The following is a 20,002-nucleotide window of genomic DNA, read 5'->3' on the forward strand; positions in this document are numbered from 1 at the left end:
CACACAAGTGCCGTGGGCTGGGAAGCCAGGAGCCCTTCAGCCCGTCACTCTCAAAGCAGGAATTCCTGCTGCGTTTTCCCAGCAAGTGGTTCCTGACCCTCTCCAATGACCTGGCAGCGAAGGGTGCATCTGCTGTATGCATATGCCTAGCTCCTGACCACCTTCCAGAGATCCACAGAAACACCCAGGTTGGCAGGGACCTCAAAAGATCATCCGGTCCAACCTTTCATGGGAAAGGCAACCCAGATGAGATTATCTAGCACTTTGCCCAATTGCATCTTGAAAACCTCCAACAATGGGGATTCCACCACACCCCTGGGGATGTTGTTCCAGTCAATGATTGCTTTTACTGTAAAAAATTTCTTATGTCAAGAAACCTCTCCTGGTGCAACTTGTACCCATTGTCCCTTGTCTTCTCCATGTGGCTCCTTGAGAAGAAAAGTTTGTTTTTTCAAGTTTGTATTCCCTTTCTCCTACAATACAGAACTTAGAGGAGCAGCAGGTCACAGGTGACCTTTCTCCCAGAGAGGAAAGGCACCCGGCATATGTTTTTGTGGGTAAAAATTGAACATGACACAGTACATGAGGCTGAAAGGCAAAGCCACTGAGATTTTGTTTGACATGGAATGACAGAATGAACTGCAAAAATCTCAAAGACAAGCCAGAGAAGCTGAAGCAATGAAGGAAAAAAAACCCAGATGAGAAAGCTCATTCACAAAGCAGCCCCTGCCCTCAGACAGGGCTGTACATGCTTTGCTCCGTGTACCCACGTACCACTGGTGACGGAAGGTGGGAAGTGAGCCTGTCTTCTGCAGGTACTGCACGGCAAAACCTCCCCCGCTCCACATGAAAGCTTGTACAACCAACTCCTGTACATCCTCGCAGACTGCCACCGAGAGGAGACTTTATCGCTTTGAACGAGAGCATTTCCATTGCTTCGGGGATCCAGGAGAGGTCAGAGCGGGCTGTCCCTCAAAGCCTGTCAGTGTTCATCTCCTATCAGCTTGGACATGCTCCTGCCCCGTCCCTCGCTACAAAGCCTGCTGTCAGGCTTAGCAGCAAAAATATTTCTAATTGTAATGCAATACAGTTGGAAAGTCAGAATTAAGTAGAACAATACATTGATACGTGGTAACTCCTAACAAACATGCATGCACTAGATTTTCTTAAGCCTCTAGCTCAAAGAAGCACTTGAAAAACCTGCTGAATGCTTTTTCATCAGAAATCAGAAAGCTTTAGGACAGCAAAGCTCCGGACCGAGACAGAAGTGGTTTTATTGCTCCTCTGCTCACCCTGCACAGCTGCAGCCACACGCAACAGCTTTCAATTCCTCTTTGCTCTCAAGCTCCAGCTCTTTGGCTGAATCCTTCCAGTCCATCACACCTCCAGTGCAAGTGGACATCCCCGAGGGTGTGGGGACGGCGCTGAGCGCAGGGGACCACCGCTCAGAGGGTCACACACCCTTCCCAGCTACTGCACACAAGCAGCCAAGCTCCCGCAGGGCCCGACGGAGCCACAGGACTGATGCTGCCCTCCCAAACGGGCACCTTTAGGGGCCAAACAGCACCTGCCGGGGGGGATGAGAATCCCTGAGAAAACTGGCTTTTTTGGAAAAATGTTTGCCTTATTAAATGGCTGCCCACTCTTCGGTTTTCTGCAAAACAAATTAAGGACTTACAAATCACACTTCCCTACATTTCAGCGGAAATACTTTAGGGCCTTACAGCGCCTTAGAAATACTGTGCTTATGGGAATAACCACCCCAAAACGTCTGTCCTGCCCACATCGGTCAGGGACACAAGGCAGGAGTGATGCCCAAGGCTTCTCCAGTTCATGCACCAAACAGCAGTGCAATGCCACCGACTCCAAACAATTCAACAGTAACTACAGCTCCTGCCTGGCTCTTCTCCTTACAGAAGATGACCAGGAGCTTGGATGAGCTCTGCAGCAGGGGAGCACAAGCGGTGAGCAGCAGGCTGGCGTGTAAAACAGGCTCTGAGCGCAGCTTTGTCAGGCCAAGACCATAAGCTGAGAGTTTGCTAAAGTGCTGGGAAAGGATCGCAAAAGTTCGCTTGGTAAAAGCACAGGTCGAAGGTGTCCTACAGAAAACTGATCTGTCATTTCTTCGGTAAGCCTTAGGATTTTTAGTTGCTGAGGAAAATTCATGCATGGGAATTCATGCAAAAAAATCTTCTACTGTAGATTTTAAGTTTATAACCCATTCTTCTACATGTCTAAAATGCTTACCAAACAGAGCCACATGTAAGTGCCTGTGACCACAGCCTAATGACTGTTGCTCAGGCAGCTTAAAAAATACGGTGCTTGCTGTGAAGTCTAATGGAAATACAACTTCTTGACTGCTAGAGAGTAAGCCCTCGGAGGCTGTATAGCCCATTATGAAAAACTACAGCTCACTCAAAATCTGGATACTACGATATACTAGCCTAAACAGAAGATACACTAACCTAAAATAAAGGAAAAAGTAATGTTTTTTGGCTTTGTGGCTGCAGATTCCTTGATAAATTGCATCATGTAATACTCGGGAAACAGCTTCCTCATGAGTCACGAGCACAGGCAGGAATTGGCTGTATTTAGAAAAGCTGATATTTCTACCAAAACTTAGCAGGAAGAAACAAAATGACATAACCCAAACAGAATTCTTTTTTAAATTTTTTTTTTTTTTTTGGCAGCTGTTATGGGCATGCAGCAGCAAAGCACTTTCTGAAGGCAGTGCCGTGATCAGGCCACGGGTGTTAATTAGGGAAGCTGAGAGACACTGTCACAGCAAAGCTCTTATAGTAAAAGCAGGTCACACCCTCTAACTGTGAACCAGTATTTCTGTGTGTCTAGACTCCCAAGGTTTTCCTCTATACAAAAAGATAATGCACAAGATTTCAGGTATAGAACAGTGTTTTATTTCTTATTGCTGTTTTCCTAAGTATGGGCCATTGGCAGTGAACATAGTGTAGAAGTTTAATTATTACAGATGTTTTCCTTCACTGTTCTATGTAAGAAGAGTTTATGGTGATATCCTATTATAACCTGATGAAAAATCTTCTAATCTATTTTCAGTAAACGACATTTTACCAAATATAGTTACTTTTCACTTTGAACACTAATCTGGTCAAACAAAATTCTGCCTGCCTAGGGACCACGAGGGACCCACTGGTACGTGTTTGTTGTACAAAAATGCAAGACAAGCTGGTTGTTTGCTAATGGGGAAGGATTATCGATAATCTTGTCCAGTTTGTTTCCCCCTTTTCCCTTAAAGTTCACTTTACCATCTAATATTTTTTCCCTTTATAATACAGCAAACTTCGGTTGGGTTTTGCTAGAGGAGACACCTGTTACTGCAACGGCTCTCACAGAAGCTGTCAGTTATAGAAGCTAAACAAGATCCTTCTCTTTCAGGATGACTGATTAGAAAGGGTACACCAGGGACACGCAACATGGCAGAAACTGTAGGAGAATCCAGTTTTGACAGCCATTTTCCTTGCTAGAAGCCATGAAAGTCTGGGCAACTCTATACTGGAACCAAATGCCTTTTATTTGTACAGGCTTGCAAAGCCAGGCGTAGGCACTGACTGTGGTTCCACTCCAGTCAACTGAAGCTTTGTAGCTGATCACAGAAACACGACTACATGTTTTATTTCCAGACACCATAAGGACAGACTATATTAGTAACCTTGAGCTCACAAACAACCCCAGGTGTACAAATGAGGTGCACACACAGGCAATAACGCTGAGCAGCTGTATTTCACATTCATGTAGCTCAATACAACAAACCACTTGCAAGCTGTCCTACAAAACACATAGCAAAATGGTGATAAAAGCATCCAGAATTGAGGCATTTAGACTTTAAGTTTCAGGATAATTTAAAACAACAGAACCCAAGAAGTCTTGGCAGTATCCGTTCACAAGTCCAAAAAAAGCTTTGTTTTTATCATCAAACTCCAAAGAGAAGAGCCGAGTAGATGCCTCAAAGCCAAGGAAAAGGTATCTGTCTCACCTCTGATCGGCACAGAGGGACCCCAGCCAGAAAAGCACCCACTTCATTCCCAAAAGCAAAAATCTGCCGCAGCTGCCTGCTGAAACAACCCCATCTTACCTTCAAGGGGAATTGCATAAAGCTGCTCCATGAACATTGCTGCTGCTGCTTCTTAAGCTCCGCAATCAGTGCTGCTCCTGGCTTCCTCCCGCCTTCTGCTCACGCACAGATGTGCAGGCAATAATGCATGGGGCTTGTTTTTAAACTTTTTCCCCTGTGCTCCTGATTGGTCCCATGTAATGCCCATGTGGGTCTACAAACGCACAAAGGTTTCTATCCTTTCTAAAATCAAAGTGTCAGTTTTGCTGCTGTCAGACCACTATTTTTGTACATATAAGGAAGTGGCTGTTGATGTTATCTGAATGCGCTTCCTGTTTTATATGTATATGAGCAAAAATAATGTCACATTAAGCTAAACTGCAGTCTCAAAAAGCTCAGGTCAAAGCCTCTAAGCAAAACAATATAAGCACAGCTCATCTGTTCACTGTCTAACCCAGTTTGCATTCACTTCATTGATTTTTACTAGAATTCCATATTCTCACAAGAAAAACTATCCTCCCCAATCCTCCGGGAAAAAAAAAAAAGCTGTACCCTATACTAGCGCTGCTTCCTACCGAGACTCTCGGGACCAGTCGAATTACAAAGGGCTCGGTGGATGCTGACAACCCTATCTCAAACATCACATGGTGAAAACGCAGCCAGCAGCCACGCGAGGCCACAAGACAATTCTGGCTGAAATTTGGGTTATTCTTGAATGTGAGTAGATACTTTTTTCTTAATGAAGGAGGCTTTTTTGTGTTTCATGTACACACAGACAGTCCAGGAAGCGGCCGTGTAGGAGTGCTGCATTCCAGAGCTGATGCTACACAGCTCAAAGCTGAAGGAATCTTTCTAATTAGAATTTAGTGCTTTTCTGGTTACTTTAAAAGCAGAGCAAACGAACGTACTGACTAAAAATAAAACCTGTTTTGGTGTAGAAATTCTTCTCCTCTTGCAGAAGAAAACAGCAGTAAAACATGGAGGCACCAAGGAGGAGAGCTGCCAGCATCAATGCCACAACTTCTTATCCCCCAAAGTCAGAACTGTCATTGCCAGGAGGTCCTGCAAGGTGCGGATTCATTCACTTCCACTTTCAAACATTACTGATTGCAGAACTCAGAGATGAACCGCGGCTGGGAGTGAGCTGAAGCCATTTGCACTTTCTACTTTCATTATACTTTTCATGGCAACTCCTTGGATATTAAATGCAAGTTATTTTTTATATATAGCAAGATTATGAAACTTCAGGTTTTGCTAGAGGAAACGAGAAGAATCTTTTCAGATGCATAAAGTAAATGAAATACTAAAAATGAAAGAAAATTTTCTTCCCTGTGGACTTCATGGCACAACTCTTTTATATAGGTCTCTGAGACTGTCAGCAATCTGAGTACAGCTGGTCTGCACTTTGAGAAACATTTAAGTACTGTCTCTAAAATATCAATGAGTTACAGTGTGTGACCTAAGAAAGATGCCTTACAAACATTAGAATTTAAAAATGTTTAATGCAAAGATTTTTTGAACCATTTAACATCATAGTACCTTACTTTAACTCATTAAACAGTTTTGGATCATTTAATTTTCATGCAAAAGTTATGTTACCGCCAAGAAACGGAGCTGGGAAGATAAACCAGGTGTCTTATTTCGTGATGGAAGACTGAGAGCTATCACAGCAAAATTAAGTAGTGAGACCTAGAACTAGCAAAGTCCAATTTGCTGCATATTTATGTCCTGGTGTTGATTGATTTGAAAGTCTGTAAACAGGCAAGCTTCAGAAGAAGTTTTTCCTGCAGCTGGGGCAGCTGCATCACCCTCGTGTGTATTCTCACATGCCTACTAAAGCACAAGTTCATGCTACAGCCTTTTGCACTGTTGGAGCAGCTGCGGCACCTCTTCTCCCTTCCCAGCCACTGACTGTTGTGAAAAGCAGGGATGTAATGATCTTTGTAACCCCTCCCGCTACTCCTTTAAGCTTGGATGAAATCAACTTTAAATGCTACAGTTTAAGAACAGACTGACATCGAGAGTACAAGCCTTGTTTCCAAACCTAAAAACCCCAACAAATATCATAGGTGCACCCAACGCTGGACATGTTATTTGACCAGCTCGGTGGAAGTATGTGGGTTTCTGTAGCTAGTGACAGAAGATGACAGGATCAGCCTCATGTTCAGCCAAATTTAATTTCCCAGAACAAACAAGCAGGTTCCCATTCGCTGCCTGATCAGGGATGGCTTTTACTGAGAATCCCTATCAAGGCTCTCTCCCACACTTCAGGTGTCTTCATAGCTCCTCCACTGCATGCCACACCTGCACCAAATATCAAACAAGCTTCCTGAGAAAGGAGGAATCAATCCAGATATTAATTTAAATCTGTTGCCATTAAGCATCCTTCAGGAACTGACTATTTCCCTACAGCAGCCTCCCAGTGCCAAGCTCTGCTAAGGAAGCCTCCAACTCTGCCATTAACACGGGAGCCTTGACTCTGCCTGTACCTCCCCTTCCGTAGTCACACCCTGGAAGGCAAAACAGCACCATGAATTTGGAGGTTTTTTGGAAGGTTAGTGTATCTTTTCTTTTTTTAAAGACATTTTTGGCAAAGAAGTATTTTTTGTTTATGTCCTTCATTACATATTTCTAAAATCCCTCATGAAACACATGGACTGACAAAGACCTATAACATCCAACAAGTGTCTCACACGAAGTGGCCAGGATACCATTCATTCAAAATGAACATCAGACATCCGATGGCATTTATTTGTTCGAGTGCACCAAACGCCTAATTCTTTCAGCTTTTATGCTTTCATTTTAAATCTCTGAAGAAAACCTATGGGGGGGGGGGGGGGGGTGCAGAGATAGAGATTGAGAAGACATTCCAACAGCTGTCTGAATACAAGCCAGCCATGTGCCCAGGTGGCCAAGAAGGCCAACAGCATCCTGGCTTGTATCAGAAATGGTGTGGCCAGCTGGAGCAGGGCAGCGATCATCCATCCCCCTGTACTGGGCACTGGTGAGGCCGCACCTCGAGTCCTGTGTTCAGTTTTGGGCCCCTCACTGCAGGAAAGACATGGAGGGGCTGGAGCGTGTCCAGAGAAGGGCAACGAAGCTGGTGAAGGGTCTGGAGCACAAGTCCTGTGAGGAGCGGCTGAGGGAACTGGGGTTGTTCAGTCTGGAGAAAAGGAGGCTGAGGGGAGACCTTACCGCTCTCTACAACTACCTGAAAGGGGGTTGTAGCGAGGTGGGTGTTGGTCTCTTTTCCCAAGTAAGAAGTGATAGGATGAGAGGAAACGGCCTCAAGTTGTACCAGGGGAGGTTTAGATTGGATATTAGGAAAAATTTCTTCACAGAAAGGGTTGTCAAGCACTGGAACAGGCTGCTCAGGGAAGTGGTTGAGTCACCATCCCTGGAGGTGTTTAAAAGATGTGTAGATGTGGTGCTTAGGGACATGGTGTAGTGGTGGACTTGGCAGTGCTAGGTTAACGGTTGGACTCGATGATCTTAAGGGTCCTTTCCAACCTAAATGATTCTGTGACTCTGGAGCATTTTTGCTTTTAGAAAGGTGCTCATCAGACATGCCTCAAAGTACAAGAGCTTAATAGGCACTTGAGTGGCAGCAAGTCTAAACTATCTAGCTAATAAAAACACAAAACCAAAAACCAAACAAAACCCCCAAGAACAACAAAAAACCCCCTGCTATCTTCTTGGATACCAAAACAATATGCTTATCGGCAAGAAGCACTGCAGGAGTCCCCAAGGATCTCTAAAGAGCCTGGGAGCCTCCCAGTGAGCGGGGTGGCAGAGGTGGCACCTGGGGACAGCCCAAGCAGCACAGCACCGCTGCTCTGCAGCCTCACTGCCACAGCAAGACGAGAAAGAGGAAAGGGAGAATAACAGAGAAAGGAAATACGAGCTGCAAAACAAAAACTCAAGAAATGGCTAGCACAGCAAAAAGCCCTTGGGGAAAGCCCCCGGTGCGGTCGCTCCCTTCCTACAGCATATCACTGACACAGCAGCATCAACAGGCAATGAACAGGGCAAATGTGCCGGCGTGGGTGAATTTGCACCCGTGCAGAGCGATAACACGCAGCCACGCTGCACAAGTCCATTTTCTTATTTTGCCGTAAGAGGGATCTTATCATGAAAGAAAGTACCAACAGCACACATTCCTCGAATCAAGGTAACCTCCGTGGCTTTGGGGGGTACTGCCAGCCATGCTGGGTGTACCAGGCACTCCTGCCTGCACCTCTGCTCCCCCCCCCCATGGACCCTCCTGCCCACTGGAGCAGGCTCACCCCAGTCCAGCTGGGCTCTGACCCACAACAGGAGGAGGGATGCCCAGAACTGGCAGGGTTGGATCTTTTCTTAGTGAAATTCAGCTAATATCCCAAGCCAAAATCCAAGCTCTGTGTGTGTGTAGTGCAAAAACAGCCATCCACAAGTTAAGAGAAATACGAGATTGTATTTTAGATGAGAGGAGTTCATTTAGCTAGGCTCTACGCAAAGAAATGTATGTACCTATTTCTATCCTCCCTGCCACAAAGCAAAATCTCAATATTCACACGTATCTGAAGGCCACACCAGAATCCACAAGCACAGATTTCAGTAGGACAGCGTATCATCATTGTCCTACAACACCCCATAAAATCCAAAGGTTGCTCACTTCCTCTCCTAATATAATAGTACAATGTACTTACAACTTCAGTGTTACTCAAATTGCTCAAAAAACCCCCAACCCCCCATATCAATACCTTTTAAAGAGCAAAGAACTAGGCAACATATTTATGCCTTTGAATGTTCACTTGTGTAATACAGGCCAGAAAATTTTATTCTCACAAGAAGCTTCTGATTTCTAGCTGAACTAAGTAGTTTTGGTTTTGGGGTTTTGTTTTCTCGTTTGGTGTTGTATTTTTTTTTTTGTGGTTTGTGTTTTTTTCTCTTTTTAAATAAAGAAAACATTTATATCTACAAAGAAATTTCTCAAAAATGCCATATGCGGTGTCACAGCAAGACTCAACTTCATAAAAAGGAGAACCACATTGAAACACAGCAATGAGTTAAAAAGAAATTAAGAGGAACATCTAAAAGGGTAAAACACATGCCAGTGGCAAAGACATCATTTAAATAAATCATGACAGATTCCCAGAGAAAGTGGTTATCATGTATCAAATACGACTAAAGATTTAGAAATAAACTCGTCCGGTTTAGGAACAGAGTAAAGGACTCTAAGTCTTGCAGATCTTTAAATCCTGCAGATTGATAACTGATGAAATGTAACAGGAGGTAGAACCAGCTAGGTTTCCCCACGGCCGGGGGTATTGGTGGGGTGTCCAAGGAAGCGTGCTACCACCCACACCACCCAACCTACGTGATCCGTGGCGAGACGCAGCTTGCAGGCCTAAGAAGTTATTCTGCATAACAAAAGATTAAACCTGATTGCAAAGAACTGCAAAAGGACCTCACGATACCACGCGATGGGGTGCTAGAACAGCAGACATGACTCAGTGAAGATAAAAGGCAATATAATGACCAAAGGAAAGAACAACTCTGAAACAGCTACTGCTGCTCAGGGAAAGGATCCCAGAGTTACCAGAGATGAAAACATCAACTCAATGCTCATCAACAGTCAAAAAGGCAAAGCTTTATAAAATACGATGGAAAGGAATAAGCAAAAAATTGTTCAGAGCTGTTAGAAGATAAAATAAGAGGGGAAAGACATCATTACATCAGTCTGTGTATTCACAGAACATGTGCGTTTTGAAGCATACGGGCATTTCCACCCACTGATCTCAAAAAATACACAGTGTAACTGAAAAAGATTCAGAAAACGAAATAAGGATAACCAAGACCGTCTGAGAGTCCTGGCTCTGTCATCCCAAAGCCTTGCATTAATTCTCCTGCCGGTCTCCTCACGGGTCCAATCACCTTGTTTCCCAGTGCTGTGGGAGCTGCTGCACCCAAGTGTTGAGCACTGCTGGCAGGTGCACAAAGGCTGTATTGCTGTGGAAGAAGTCTTCATAAATTGTATCCTTTAGAAAAGCATCCCTATTTTCAACACAGTCACGACTGCAGCTTTTAAAAGCCATTTACGCAGCTTGAATAAGAGAAGTGTCATGGCTGGTAATGAAGTCAGATTTACTCTAAGATGTGAGGCACATCCTGCTCTACTACCTACCAACCACAGTATTTATTTTGTCATCTTCTAGATAGCCTCAGTAGCCCCCAAGAAAATAAGAGAAAAATCAACGTAATGCTGAAAAGAAAAACAACATGGTATAAGGTACTATACAAACAAACATGTCTTACTGTCCATCATATTTTTCTTGTTCAGGATGGCCTCTGCCACTTAGTATTTAAAAGAATGCACTTTCTTTTAATATGGCAAAGCAAGGAAAGTTGACTGCAGAGAAAAGAGGTTTCATCTCAGCTCTAATAACATCAGGATTCAAATAAATCCTGTGTTCTTTCCCTCCCAGTTGACTTAGCTCGTTTCTCACAAGAGGAGTAGCAGAAATGCTCAGTGCACCACTCGAGCTATGTTGAGGAGGAATAAGTCATTACATGCCCCTCATCCCGCACCTTCCAAAGGGAGCGAACACGGCATCTTGTCTGGAGAAGGAAGCATGGAGCAGAACAACACGCAGTTACAGTGGCACCGATCAAAGCAGACAGCTATCCCCCCAGCCCCCCAGAAATTTCAGCCTGGTGTTTGAGAGGAGTGTGCTACATCCATAAGTTAGTTTAAGCGAAGTTTTAATTTTACTAGGGAATTTCATCGGTGCAAAGCAGCTCATGGTTGATTTATGTTCTGAAGCCCCAAACTCACGTTGTCATCTTTGGCAACTGGCTTCTGAGACCTAAATATATGCAGAAATGTTGCTTTACCTTCCCGGCGTGACACAGAGAAGTGTATTTTAACCACCCATTTCTTAATACTATCGTGAACCAAGACAGACGAAGGTGGAGGCCGAGCTGTACTGCAGCAGATGACCTCAGACGAAGTGAGGGTAATGTCCTCCTGCCCGTGGGTAACAACTCTGCCACAGCACTCAGCACAACTGCTTGGTTTATTTGTTGAAGACACATTCTGATTTTCACCATACACGAACCACCTGACAATGTGCTTTGACATACTGTGTACCCCTGCTTTTGACCCGTTCCCCAATATAAAGGTACATTTTGCTTTGGGAGAACTCCCTCCCGCCTGTCCATGACGTGTCAGTATTTCAGACTGAACACAGCCTACGGCTCTCTGTGTCCCAAAGGTGATTTATTTTTCTTTATGCCTTACCCTGACAGCTGAAACATGGCACTCTGGCAGGTAGCGAGATGAGCAGTCCTAGTCTCAGCTTGCGTACAACCAGGCTGCTAAAAACCTGTCTCATAACTTACTACCAGCTCATCTCTGCCAGGAGCAGCAAAGGTGAAAACTATAGGGGACACGAGAGTTGAGTGCCTGGGAGGGTAAAACAAGAAGGTACTGTATGTACTCTGGCATCTGGCTGTCTCATGAAGATCCACCACAGCCACTCGCTCTCATGTAACTGTAAGAAATTAAGTACAGAGGCAATAAAATTGCCCAGCGAGGAGGAGCAGCTCTGCTTGCATTCGCTACAGACCCCGCAGCAGCTGACGTATGGGACATAATTCCCAGGCAGCAGTTGGTGGCACACAGAGTGGGAGAGATTTACCTACAGATGCGGTATACAGCCAGCCAGCTTGCAGGATTTAAGCCGAGTTGTAAATAGAGAAAGGATGGGCTTTGATTGTCACTCCTGTCACACCTTGCCAGTGCAGGTGAAACCCGGGCAGCTGAAGGCTCCACTGAACCCCTCTTAGTCCAGAAGCAGCTCCATACATCTGCAGCTCCAAAAATTAATTTGCCCAGAAATGCCATCCCTGCTTTAGCAAACAAGCACATTGTTTTTCCAAGGGAAGCTTAAGGAGAAAGCCATTTCCCCGCATAACCTGGTAATGCCTTGGTGACACCAAGTGGTACATTCATTAATAATTAAAAGAGTTTCTCACAGAAAGGAACACAACCCTTGAGGGCAGGTGTTCTCAAACAGAAGGAACACACTCAGTAACACTACTGACCAAAATGACTTTTCTAATTTACTGATAATTTTTTATTTACTAATCACTAAAAATTCATGACTTTCAGTACATTAAAACCTATGAAAATGACCTTTACGCTAAAGGTCAAAATGCCACTCCTAAGAAAAATCATCAGTACCAGCCAACAAAGGGGACTGTTGCCTTAAAGGGTAATGAAGTTTGGCAAAAAATAAACCCCCCTGCATTCCAGCTTGTCCTCAGATATAAACGGGCTGGGGGCAGCTAGGCTTAGATTCCAAGTGATGTCCAATTCAACACTACAAATCCGGTCGCATTCAATATATATTGAACTATCACGATTTTGGATACACAAATAGCGTAACATACTTTCAATCTAGTCATGTTCAACAAACTATCACAGCTAAATTTTAATGAACAGTACAGTTTATTAAAGCAACAGAAGCACAGGTTCTTTTGGATTGCCGGCAATAAATACACTGTCTGCAAAGCATGTGCAAGTAACAAGAATATGAATAACAGAGTTGACTACAAACGTGTTAAATTATAGAAAAACTCTAGAGATTTCTAATTTTCCTGGGGAAGCACTCAGTATAACTGAGTGTTCAAATCTTACCAAGTAGGCATCCCTATGGAGGGAAAGAGAGGTTCAGCCCGTCGACTGATCCCAGAAGTCAGCTATGTCCTCCCAACTTGTCTATGACGGTGTCTTCCCTAGCATTCCTCCTCTTAAGCCCTTTTATACTATTCTCTCATTTTTAGGTGGAGCTTGAATGACTCTAGTCATAGATACCTTTATTATGATTGGTATAAAATCTCCTCGCTTACTTTTAAAGGTATACACTAGAAAAAATTCAGAGTGGATGCTTAGTGAGGGGTGGTCGCACCTTGAAGGCGGGTAGCCACCAAGCTCCCCTGGTGTTGCTAACACCTAAGGTTGCAGGTTATGTTGCTTAGGGAATGGAACAGATTTCATGTATATCTACCACATTCCACCCTGGAAGTTTACCTTCCCTTAAGAGGGGGACATATCAATAAGTCACCTCCAGCGATCATTCCACAGAGGAGCAAAATTCCTTTTTTTGTATTTATACTGAAACCACTATCTTCACATTGTCTGCTTTTGAGTTTTGGGTACCTTTTGCCAGCTGTTTCAGGGTAAGATTTCCTTTCCTTCTTGCCTGGGTTCCTAAACCATGGCCCCTCCTGCCTTTTCAGACTTTCAGTAAGGTAGTATATAAACTTTTATATAAAATGTATACATGTATTTCTACATAAAGATCTCTCTAAAAGATACATAAAATCCCTTGCAGGTTTTTACATAGTATCATAACATTGGAGGTGTAGGCAAAGTAGCCAAAAAAACCCCTTACTGACCAAATATTTTGAGAGGATTTGTTAGAAATGAAAATATTTTAGCCAGACTATCTATAGCTTTCCTTTCAAAGGATGAATTTGGAGTCACCTTAATTCTAAGGTTTTTTTAACATTTTCTACTTTCATGGTGCTTTAAATGCTTAAAATTCTACATAATACTACTTCTTTTGTTACTTGCGTTGTGACTCCAGGGAAAGCTCCAAGCAGGGTCTGGTCCACACGAGCCTCACGCACCCATACAGTAAGAGCATGTTCTCATTCAATGACTCCCCACTGCAAACCTTCCCACCGATGGAAGGGTTTCAGTAGACCCCATCAGTTATTGCAAATCTTTAAGTGCTTCAGAAAACCTCTCACGTGCTTCTACTCCATATCCTATAGCATTGGAAATAAGTTTTAAATAATGTTTCATTTCAGCCAGGAAATTCTGTGCATGACTGAGGAGAATAGGAAAAAGGAAGAGATCAGATTGAAGGGTAAATTTACAGCATCAGCAGCTGCACCAACAGCTCCCCAAGAATATCCAGAGCTGCAGCCTGCTACCTCTGCCTAAAGGGAGGACTTCATGCTTCTTCACAAAGCTGTGAGTTACAAAACATACTTATTTTTAACAGAGAGAATACAATGCTATAGTGAATAGACTCTCCCCAACTCAAGGAACAATATATGTCGCATCCTCACATACTGTTACGGCTTTTTAAAATTAATTCAGCTCATAGCATCTAAGCAGACAAGCAGATATCTGAGCAGAATTTTGAAGGAGGAAAGAATTCAGACAACATTGGTCAAATGAATGGGTGCCAAAACTAGAGGCAGGTAAGACAGGAACTTCAGTTTATTACCAATACAGGATGTAAATATTACAATGCATTGGCTAAGAGGTGCTGATTTCCGCTGTTCCTTAAACAGTAAGACACTGTGACAGCAGTATCTGACAAGATACATTGCTGCCTCAGAGTGGCAAGACATCAGGATTCAAAACAGAGTGAAATCCGCTATTTCCTCTGCTTGGTACTCTTGCACTACCAAAACCACTCTTCTGTAGAAAATCCAGAATCTGGATATTCTCGAAACATCACTGAACCATCCATCTTCAGCAACCACCCAGATACAGCAGTGGAGCAAAAAAACAGCACTTCACTGTATTAGCCAAGGTTGCAAATGATTTAATATTCAACAGTGTGGAATACCTAAATATTGCCTGGTTTATGAGGGAAAGAGTCCAAAACAGGACAAAAGAACAAAGCACAGTGGCTCAAGCCCAAACCCTACAGGACCCATCAGTTCACATAACAGGCTTTAACCTCAGAGATTCTGTGCTCATTCCTAGTCAGGTGTTGTATCAAAAGCATCAGAAGAGGCCAAAAGTAAAAGTTGCAATCTTCTTGGGAAAGCAGGCAGATGGCAGAGAAAACCTGGAAGAATCAAATTCACTTTCCTGGCTGGGAAGCTCAGTGTGCTGGTCTGTGACTTGTGTCAAGGCCTTAAATACACTTAATTACAGGAACCTTCTCCCCTTCAGCGCCCACAACAGTAAATCAGCACTTGTGTCAATCCATGAGCGCCAATGGTAATGGCAGATTTTAAACTGTTATTGTAACAGCCTGTCTTTACAAGGCAACAGATGTGATGGATAAAAACCTCCAAATCCTACACAGATCATGTTAAAATCATAGTTCCTAAAACCAAAAATTACCTTTCCTTTTCCATCTGCTTTTCTTCCCATCTTTGTTACTGCACCCATCGCTGCTGCTGCTGCTGCTGCTGTTCTCAGAGCTCTGAGAGTCGGACTGGGCATCGCTGCTCTCCTCTGAGCCATCAGAGAGCTCCTTCAACCCATCTGGAACGTCCTTCTGCAAATGGAAAAAACAGATATAGTTACCCACTCCACAGTAAATTCTCCCAATTAACAAAATACTTAAAAGTAGCAGTTTTCTTTATTTACCAAGCACTGACTGTGGATTTTTTTTATGCTGCAATGTCAGAACTCCTTAGCCACTGGCCTCTTAAACACTCATGCGGCCTTCTGTGAGCCCATAATATTTAACACAACCCCAGCTGGCACATCTTTTACACTGCCCTTGCCATCACTTCATAAGTATGCTCTTCCTTAACTTCTCCATCCCTAATCACTAACTCCAATTCACTCCCCCTTTACGAGCAATCCAGTCCATTTTTGAACTTCATGATAAGAGAAAAACAGCTCAGTGCCCCACGATCCCACATAACATTATTTTTCCAACCAGGTGCTCAGCAGCTCCGTGCCTGCCAACACAGGTCCTTGCAAAAACGGAGCTGGGAGGTGTTTCTGCGTGGTGAAACGGCAGTGGGTTCCCTGCGTTCACCTGCGTGGTTTTAGGCAGATAACAGCCAGCAGAGAAAACCAGCAGCGGTTTTCACCCCGTCCACACCTAAACCCAGACTGCCCTCTAGTGATTATCCCGCCAGATTCAGATTGTAACCTACATTGGAAATTAGTGCTAATTAGCAATAACAGACTGTTTGCTGCTGCTGCTGCTGTCGTTAATGTCACCACTGCCCAAGCACCCAAAACAGCTCTGGACACCTCGCAGAGGTGCTGAGCCGAGATGGGCAGGACAGCGGCCGGAGGCACCAGCTCATCCCCACCTGACACCGGCCACCCTCATACCTGCACCTCTGCTTCTGTCCCGTCACCTCGGCAGAGTCATATGGCATACCTGAAACTATGCTATCGTCCTGAATTCCTCGTTAGTACGGTAACTGAAACTTTAAATGTTTACTGTACAAGGCAAACAGGACAGTGGTCATAACAGCTGGACAAATGAATAGGTCTGTGTGCATCAGACGGGGAAAAATCCTTCTGTTAATAGCCACTGGAAAAAGTAAATCAAAACACCTCTCCCTTTAACAGGAGACAACTGATTTATTGTCATTTCTCTGAAATAGAGCTATGAGTAATTTCCACATGTAAGGCCAAAAAGTACTTAAGACAACACAAGTGTTATCAATGTAATTAATTCCAGATTTCTTCCATCAGCAAGGTGAACTAATAGGTTCAGATATTCAATTGTATTTTCATCTTGCACTTCAGAAATAAAGTTCTTTTAACTGCACGTTATAAGTTACTTGTAAACCACAGTGGAAGAGAAGATATCACCAAAAGCAGGAAAAAAAAAATCTTTATATCAAGTGTCACCAAAGCTGACAAAGCTTAAGCTTGCATATTCCAATGCTGACACTCCTTTCATTAAACCTCCTTTATAGCTTAACCTTTGGAAAGACAATTTAGTCACCTGAGATGCAGTAACTGCACATTTATTTATTTCATTTTTTTCAAGATATCTCTCTATAAGTCTTCTGCTGAGAGGAGATGAAGCCTCGACATGGGTTGCCTTCACCTCCTGCCAGGTTTGGGGAACACATGAGGAGCTGGAAAACCTGGGCTTCTTGGCTTTTCCGGTGGGTAAAGATGACAGAGCCAGACTCTTCTCAGTGGTGCCCAGAAAAAGGGCGAGAGGCAACAGGCACAAACTGAAACACAGAAATTCCACTTCCACATAAGGAAAAACTTCTTTACTGCAAGAATGATGAAACACTGGAACAGGTTCCCAGAGAGGCAGAAGGTCTTCATCCTTGTAGGAATTCAAAACCTGACTGGACACGGTCCTGAGCTACCTGCTACAGTCGACCCTGCATTAAACAAGTGGGTTGGACCGGATGATCTCCAGAGGTCCCTTCCCACCACCACCATCCCGTGATTCCAACCTCCCCTTGCTTCCGCAGACAACAGCCCCATTAGCTCACAAAGCCCGTACAATGTCAGTGACTCCCCTTCCAGCTGAGCCTCTTCTGACCAGTGAAAGGTTTTCACCAGTATCTTCTGATGTGGTGTCCAGTCCGCACTGTGGATCCTGCATTCTCTTGAATTTTCCATGCAAGACATTAGTATAAGATCTTTGTTAACACTAACTCCTCCACGCAGCTGCAGCTCACCCTATTGCAAGTTCTGTTTTCAAAGCTGATGTACACCCTCAACTGCAGAACTGTCTTCTCTATATTAAACTTGTCCTTCTTTCAATAAGTAAACTTATTCCTTTTAGTGAACCATACTCAATAATAAAATCTGGTCTCTTAGCTATCAGTCCCATAAATGCATCCGGTAAGATGGCATGCACTATGGTAAAAGTTTAAATAGTCAGACGTCTCCAAATACCAGGTCAAAAATCTTCCTCCAGACTGGAATCTTCCAGGCTGCTGGTGAACAGCAAATCCACTGCATAGCATGGAAAAATTCAAAGGTAAGTGCACAAGGGCAGAACTACAACACAATCATCCAAATAGGGACAGATGCTATTTTGTGTTCAACATTAGCAATGAATTTGGGACCAAGAAATCTGAAGCTGGCAGGCAGAAACACACTTGGAAATCATCAAGCGTAAAAACACAGTTGGAGTGGGAGGTCTATGTGAAGGTCAACGAACTGGCATACTGGACTTCCAAATAATGCACCTTGCAGCAACTCCGCATGGCTGGTGGTCACTGGGATAACGGCAAACCTCAGGACAAGCAGGGGCCGCATGGTTACTGCCGTGCCATGGGACAGGGAGCTCATGGGCTGCACCAAGAGCAAGTGTGGCTGAAGGAGGGGGACAGGGAGCATCTGCAGCCGCCCCACGTCCTTCCTCGGGCAAAAATATCCCCAACATTCCCACCTTGATGGCAGTGATGCAGAGGAATCCAAAAGAGAAACAAAGTCATTCAGAAAAGAAAAAAAGTCTAAGACAAATATACACAATGTATATGCACCTCACATAACAGTTTTGTTTAGATTTTTCTACTTTTTACTTCTTTGATCTTTTCTTTCTCAGCCTCCTGCCAAAATGACTCCAGTTTCTCAGCGTTAGCGCATCAACTTTCTGTCTAAATCCTACAAGTGTACGTGGAAGGGGAGAGCATTGACCTCACTAATATTTGCCAGTCATCATTTTTTTCAAAGCAAAGTATGGAGGAAGCTATAAACAAAACCACACAGAGACACAAACCAGATAAGCAGGGGGTACCAGTGACAACGCCGAAGACCAAGAGGCTCCAGTCACTAACTGATGGGCCACCAGGACCCTCCACCAGCATAGCTCCAGAGAAGGCCAACATGAACTTCATCAGTAATACAATGGGGAAACAGGAAAATGAGGATTTGGGATATTGGCGAGGGGGAGCTGTGGGACGATGCAAAATTTATACAGGAAAGTTGAGGGGAAGGGTATGGAGGAGGATCCAAGCCGGGGAATAGACAGAAAGGGGCATGGAAAGGGGCCGGTGGCATGTAGCCAGCAGCAGGTCAGGACATGTGTCCGACCGAGCCCTGCCCTGGTCACCACTGTCTGCCCTGTCCTGTCCCACTCATACCCCACTTCTCCTGCCTGCTCCGCTCATTTGCCCTGATCTGGATTTGCCAGGAATGACAAGTTTTGCCCGACTGCCAATTTTTTCTCCCTCTCTGGGAGTATTTCACTGTCCATTACACACTAAATGCCTCTAATCTTTTCCTTAAGACCATCTTTGCCATGCATTCTACTAGAAATCCCTGCCTTAGGCATACTTTGCCTTCTATTTAAGAAAATGACGTTCATTTTCTGTATTTATCTGTTGACCCTCAATACGTCAAGTGTTCTCTTAAAATGTGAATCCTTCCAGGCACGGCTGAGCCTTGGCATGTACCTGTACAGCCTGAAGCAAAATCAGACCCTCAAAGCTCACCCCACACACACAGCCTTTGCAAACCATGAAAAATACCAATTACAAGAAACTCAAATACCAGAAGTTACCAAAAAATCAGCACTTTTGCTACAAGTATTTAAAGGTCATGGTAATTTGTTTTATTCTGTAGTATTTAGGACTACTTGGAGTTAATTTTCCCCAGGGGTCCAAGCAGACTGTTCAGGCTGTATGAGAAGCAACCAACACATCCTCACTAGGGCAAACGCAACTCACTGCAAGATTTAGAGTTGCTGCAGCAGAGCATAGCTGGCTGATTTGGGGTGTTACACATCCCTTCAGCACCAGAGCAAGTCTTGAGGATCTAATCATTTTTAGAGATTAAATGTTATTCTTTGCTTCCCCCTCCCCATACAAAGCTTGGCTATCGTCTCTAAAGCACTGAAACAGTCATTTTGGGATTCAGTTTGCTGTTTGCATCATTACTGTCAAGCCTGAGTGTGTCCAAAGTTGTACACCTCCCATAACCACCCTGCTTGCTGCTGTCAAAAATACACAGCACCTAGCAAAAGAGAAGCCTGTCCATCAGCTCAGGACCTGACCTCCCAAGTCCTTAAACAAACCTTTGCAGCTTAGTTAAGAAAGCAGTCATGTTTCTTGAGAACCATAAACCATGTCTTGTGTGCTCTGCTTTGGGAGAGCACCTGTTCACCACCACGAACAGACTCATCACTGAGGCATGGAGCGCTCGGTGCACTGCAGATCACTTCTGAC

The 20,002-nt window shown here is 44.1% G+C and overlaps 1 protein-coding gene and 1 long non-coding RNA gene across 5 annotated transcripts in view; both read right to left on the reverse strand.

The window, feature by feature from the left end:
- Nucleotides 1–20,002, reverse strand: part of ASXL2 (ASXL transcriptional regulator 2) — a 127,994-nt gene that overhangs the window by 51,384 nt on the left and 56,608 nt on the right. For all 4 annotated transcript variants that reach the window (XM_052810103.1, XM_052810105.1, XM_052810106.1 and 1 more), the window contains one exon: nt 15,228–15,384. In XM_052810103.1, the coding sequence (XP_052666063.1) occupies nt 15,228–15,384 (157 nt within the window). The remainder of the gene's footprint in view (nt 1–15,227; nt 15,385–20,002) is intronic.
- LOC128152086 (uncharacterized) lies at nt 9,026–12,028 on the reverse strand. Its single transcript, XR_008238540.1, has 2 exons — nt 11,770–12,028; nt 9,026–11,622 (listed from the first exon to the last, which is right to left on the reverse strand). It is a non-coding gene; the product is annotated as an uncharacterized LOC128152086 (long non-coding RNA).

The sequence above is a fragment of the Harpia harpyja genome, chromosome 15 (assembly GCF_026419915.1).
Source record: "Harpia harpyja isolate bHarHar1 chromosome 15, bHarHar1 primary haplotype, whole genome shotgun sequence".
NCBI lineage: Eukaryota > Metazoa > Chordata > Aves > Accipitriformes > Accipitridae > Harpia > Harpia harpyja.